Below are 6,000 nucleotides of genomic sequence, written 5' to 3' on the forward strand. Positions count from 1 at the left end.
AGATCACTCAAACAATCCACTATATCACGGCTGGATATTGAATGCGGAGTGGATGTTTGTATACAACCCCTTAACTATTTTTAATGAGAGCCTCTACTGTTGCAGGAACGCAAACTTCAGCACTCACACCAGAATCTGTTCCTATGACAACGGCACATTTCTGTGGCAACAGTGGGAAATGCAAAATTCAACGGGGACTGAGTCACTTCCTGACTCATAAAATCCTTCCCCTTTTAAATCTGTGAACCTGTTGTGCTACAGCCTAATCCTGAGGCACCAAAAGCAAACATACTCAGTTGTTAACACACTCACACGTGTGAGCAAACAAAGGAGTAGACCTCACCTCCATGTGCATACATGGTAGCAGGTACATACGCATTTGAAATTATCAGGCCACATCAACAGCAGAAACAAAAATCCTCTCTGTCCTGATGCAATCAAAATGTAGGAGACAAAAAAAAAAAGAGGCTAATGTTAAAAACAAACATTTTGGACAACTTGAGTGAGCACATCCTCAGTAACAATCATGCATTCATTTGTGAAACCTATTCAGACGCTACGGTGAGCTACTGATTGCTTGTACTTCACTCTGATTAAATGTTGTGATGAAGAGAAAATTGAGGTTAAACCACACATGAAACCGAAAGCATCTTATCTTATTTGAACTGGACATTTCATGTTTGAAATCTGATTCCTCGATTGGAAAAAATGTGATGGTTCCGATTTCCTACATTTCAGAACTAGGGTCAGTAGGTACTTTTTTTTTTCTAACAGAATATTTTTACTCCATCTCCAGCACAAGCTGACACTATTTTCAGTCAGTTCTCATTAATTCCCACTCTCTTCTGTATAACAAGATCAAAATTTACGAAATACCAGAATATTAGCAGCGACAATAAATAAACTTCATTTTGTCACAAACGAGGGGGAGGGTAGAACCCAGACGCAGGAAGCCGAGATGTAGCCGTGTATTTTAGGAAGGTTTATTGCCAGGTATATGTCATACACGGGAAGGCAGGGCGACAGTACAAAAACCACTAGCCAAAAGTGTGAGCGCGGAGCATGCCGCGAATGCTCGCGTGGCTGTGGAGAATTGACTGACTTATTTATTACATGTAAATAAAATTAAATTAAAATATTTTTCAAATTTCAATTCAATCAATTTTTGTGATTTGTAGACGTAAAGTCTAGAAGAATAGTGGTCTATAGACTTTATGGCCTGCCTTTGATGTGCCGCTTTGCTTTTATTTTTTTTTTCCCCCCAACATGTTTCACACCCCCTTATTTATTGCACTGCACTTGGCAGTGCCTATCTTCACATATGTTGCTTATCTGGAGTATAATTACATGTACAACCCCTTAAAAAAAGACATTTAAAAAAAAGTAATCAATCCTCAAAGTAGCAGATAACTGTAGCAGCTGTTTATTACCCACTCACACTTCCAGCTCTCACCTTTTTGCCTCTTCCAGATGACACAAATATTCATAGGCCATGTTCTGCTGTCGCCTCTCATCCATCTCCTCCGCCGTGAGTCGCTCAACACCATCCAGGACAGCTGGGAGTAGAAGAAATACAGGAAAATTTGTCTTCGAAACAAAAAACTTTTGGATTTGTTGAGTAGTAGAATACAAAGGGGAACTATTCATCCATCCATTTTCTTAGCTTCTTATCCTCACAAGGGTCGCGGGAGTCCTGGAGCCTATCCCAACTGTCAACAGGCAGGAGGCAGGGTACACCCTGAACTGGTTGCCAGCCAATCCCAAGGGACATGGAGACAGACAACAGTCAAACTCACAATCACACCTAGGGGCAATTTAGAGTCTATAATTCATGCATGTTTTTGGGATGTGGGAGGAAACTGGCGTGCCCGGAGAAAACTCATGCAAGCACGGGGAGAACATGAAAACTCCGCAAAGGCTGGGCCGGGATTTGAACTCCAGTCCTCAGAACTGTGAGGCCAGCTGAACCACCATGCTGCCCAAAGTGGAACTAATGTGCTATTAATTTAATGCCATTCATTATGACATGACCAGCTTTCCTTGTTGCACAGTTACCTACATTCCTTAGTTGCAAGATGAGGGAATTTACAAAAGACTTATTTATGTGTCATCTGTGAAGCTGGGGCACCTCAGTGTATGACATGTTAACGCTTTTGCACCGACATAAAACAACAATGCAATGATTATGTGTGGGGTAATTCTTGTTAGGGTCCAGGGCGTTTCATAATTATGGGGCAAATCGTTTTGTCAAAGGTGGGACCTGTGTAGCACTAAAGGCAACATCAGCAGCAGATAGATCCTGTTCTCTAAAACAACAGACACCACATTGTTTTTACATAATCGATCTTTGGGACCTTCACTTCTTTTCATGTTTACATATAAATTGCAAGTTTTTTTTTTCCCCAAGTTACTGACAATTGTCTGTAGATTTTTTTTTATTAGAATTTGGTGAACATGTCAAAGTCACTGTTCTTTTACTGGCAAATGAAAGTAGGGAAGAACACTGAAAGAACAAACTAGTGTATCCAGTGATAAGGAGAAAATAAGGCCTGCCTCTCTCTGTCAAAACAGACGTTTAAGAAACGCGGAAGTTGGATTTAGTTCGAACCATGCTGCCAAAACTCTTCATAGGAAAAAAAAACACCGCTTAAACCTTCGTCGGGTTGGAAACAAGTGCGAGGAAAATGAAACTGTTTAGCCCCCCACCAAAAAAAACAAGAAATGACAACTTACAGCCATATCTGGGTCGCGGCCCGTCTGTCTCGTCTGAAGTTGACATCCTCGTCTCCTGACAAACTTGTGTCCTCCGAGTTTCACTTCAAATCGAAATGAACGCCACGCACTAGAGACAAAATCCCACAAGGACCGCTCGGCCCTCTTGTTCTTCCAATACACACTTAGTTTAAACTTTTTTCTTCTTCTTTTTCTTCTTCTTCTTTCTCTTCTTCTCACTTGTGTCACTGGGTGTGTTCTTTCTAATCTAAAAGTATGCGTTTCAGGAAACGGACTTCTTGCATCGCTTGAAGCACGCCAAACATGACAACACAGGGACCTCTGCTGTCCATTTTAGGCAGGACACAGCAAAAGTCTGCCCAAATGTTCCTCTGCAGGTCACTCTTTGTCCTCACCACAAACACAGTTATCCATCCATTTTCTTAGCCGCTTATCCTCACAATGGTCGCGGGGATTGCTGAAGCCTATGCCAGCCGTCAACGGGCAGGAGGCGGAGTACACCCTGGACTGGTTGTCAGCCAATCGCAGGGCACATAGAGACAAAGGGGCAATTTTAGTGTCCAATTAATGTTGCATGTTTTTGGATGTGGGAAGAAACCGGAGTGCCCGGAGAAAACCCACGCAGGCACGGGCAATGCTTTCCAGCTGAGTCACCTTGCTGCCCAAATACAGTTACTGGGTGACATTTTTACATACTCGTAGGACAACTACATGTCCTGAGTGAGGCAAAAGTGTGCACTGGGTGCTGCAGACATTTACTTCAACAAGTGAAGCGTAAGGATAATGGGAGTTAAAGAATGCCACTGGAAGTACTAATGTTACACACTTGTCAACTAGTGCACAGTTTGGCCTGACTAGTAACATGTAGTTGACAAGACAAGAGCATGTAAAATCCTCTTGGACACTCTATATACTGGTCACCAACTCTTGTACCTCCTTCCCTCAGGTAGCCGCGATGCAAATGCAAACTAATGCTAGCAGACAGCTTCTTCTCTGTTGCCATTAACTTCTGAAAAATGTAACTTAAAATTCCATTGCAACACCCTGACAATTTTGTTTTCACATCTCTCTCGGATAAATACTGCACGACTCCTGCACTCACTGCAGTAGTCTTGCCAAGGTGCACCATTTACATATACCAGTTGCTCACTAAGAAAGGGTGTTCAGCACTCATGAGCCTTACTAGCATCTGGACCATTTGCAGAATTTACATTGTCGTATCATTATTAGTCACTTTAAATTACACACATTTCTTGAAGTCTCAATGCCCTTTGCACAATGGTTACTGTACCAAATAATTGTCATCTTAGTCATTTCAAAATGCTCCAATGGGAGAGGACTTTTTGCACAATTGTCAAAAAAAAATGTACAGACATTTAATTCTTGGTAACCTTTTATTGGTCAGTGGCTGTCTTTTCCATGACTTTTTGGACACAAGGGTGAAGAGAGGGGCAGAGCTGTCAGCTGAGTTGGCACTGATGGTGAGGTACCAAACCCCCTGATACGGGTTGTTCACTCCCTCTATGACCAGTGTCAAAGTGTCAGAGCAGTAAGTCTGACTCATTTTCGATGAGTGTTGGACTCCTTTGTCACTGATTCTGTTCACAATTTGTATGGACAGGAATTCTAGGCACAGCTGAGGTGTAGAGGGTGTCCCACTTGGAAATCATGGAGGGGTCTGAAATGTTCATCGTAGTTGCATGTCCACTGTGAGAGAGATAATCTAAAATCTTTTTTAACAATTTATTTGTGTGATACAGCTGTAATTAAGTATTTGAACACCTGAAAAAAAACAATGTTAATATTTTATACAGTAACCTTTGTTTGCAATTAAAGAGGTCAAACATTTCCTGTAGTTGTTCACCAGGTTTGCACACACTCCAGGAGGGATTTTGGCCCCCTCCTCCACACAGATCTTCTTTAGATCAGGTTTCTGGGCTGTCGCTGAGAAACACTGAGTTTCAGCTCCCTCCAATCATTTTCTATTGGGTTTAGGTCTGGAGACTGGCTAGGCCACACCAGAACCTTGATATGCTTCTTACGGAGTCACTACTTGTTTTTCCTGGCTGTGTGCTTCGGGTCATTGTCATGCTGAAAGACCCAGCCAGGACTCATCTTCAATGCTCTGACTGAGGGAAAGAGGTTGTTCCCCAAAATCTCTCAATACATGGCTACGGTCATCCTCTCCTTAATACAGAGCAGTTGTCCTTTCCCATGTGCAGAAAAATGCCCCCAAAGCATGATTCTACCACCCATATGCTTCACATTAGGGATGGTGTTCTTTGGATGGAACACATCATTCGTCTTCCTACAAACACGATTAATGGAATTATGACCAAAAAGTTCTATTTTGGTTTCATCTGACCGCAAAACTTTCTCCCATGACTCCTCTGTATCATCCAAATGGCCATTGGCAAACTTAAGACAGGCCTTGACATGTGTTGGTTTAAGCAAGGGAACCTTCTGTGCCATGCATGATTTCAAACCATGACGTCTTATTGTACGAATATTACCAACAGTCACCCTGGAAACGGTGGTCCCATCTTTTTTCAGGTCAATGACCTAGTCCTGTCGTGTAGTCTGGGCTGATTCCTAACCTTTCTAAGGATCATCGAAACCCCACAAGGTGATCTCTTGCATGGGGCTTCACTCAGATTGAGATTGACTGTCATATTTTAGCTTCTTCCATTTTCTAATGATTGCTCCAACAGTGAACATTTTTTTCCACCAAGCTGCTTGGCAATTTCTCCGTACCCCTTTCCAGCCGTGTGGGGTTGTACAATTTTGGCCCGGTGTCTTTTGACAGCTCTTGGGTTGTTGGTACACGTGAGATCGATCAAGGACGGCAGAAGTGTCAAAGGAGTCAGGCTTACGGGGTCGGTCGGAGAACAGGCAGGTGTCGGTACACACAGGAATACGATCAGAGATACGGGGTTGCTGGAACAACGATCTGGCGGAGGACCAGTCGTCATCGGGGTCCTATATACACACGGGATAATCAGCCCGCATGAGGCGCAGGTGTGTGCTTCCCAATTAGCGCAACCGCGCGGGCACCCCCACAGCTCGGGCTGGAGCATGACAATTTATCTATCTATTCTCTACAATGAAGTAGAATAAACACTAGACTGCGCACTCTGCATACATTGTGTCTGCCACCATGGTCACTAGCCTCTGACTTCCGGTCAGGGTAAAAAGCATGGTAAACATACACAGATTGTTATGGAAAACGATGCGATACATCCAAATACTTGGGATGTTTTGTTTCTC

General features: G+C 43.0%; 1 protein-coding gene across 1 annotated transcript in view; it reads right to left on the reverse strand.

The window, feature by feature from the left end:
• iqgap1 (IQ motif containing GTPase activating protein 1) overlaps positions 1-3,048 on the reverse strand; it is an 83,075-nt gene extending 80,027 nt beyond the window's left edge. The window contains exons 1-2 of the mRNA XM_061815750.1: positions 2,734-3,048; positions 1,454-1,556 (exon numbers count right to left, since the gene is read on the reverse strand). Coding sequence (XP_061671734.1) covers positions 1,454-1,556; positions 2,734-2,779 — 149 coding nt within the window. The 5' untranslated portion in view covers positions 2,780-3,048. The remainder of the gene's footprint in view (positions 1-1,453; positions 1,557-2,733) is intronic.
• Between the last annotated feature and the right edge of the window lie 2,952 nt (positions 3,049-6,000).

Source organism: Syngnathoides biaculeatus, chromosome 3 (assembly GCF_019802595.1).
Source record: "Syngnathoides biaculeatus isolate LvHL_M chromosome 3, ASM1980259v1, whole genome shotgun sequence".
NCBI lineage: Eukaryota > Metazoa > Chordata > Actinopteri > Syngnathiformes > Syngnathidae > Syngnathoides > Syngnathoides biaculeatus.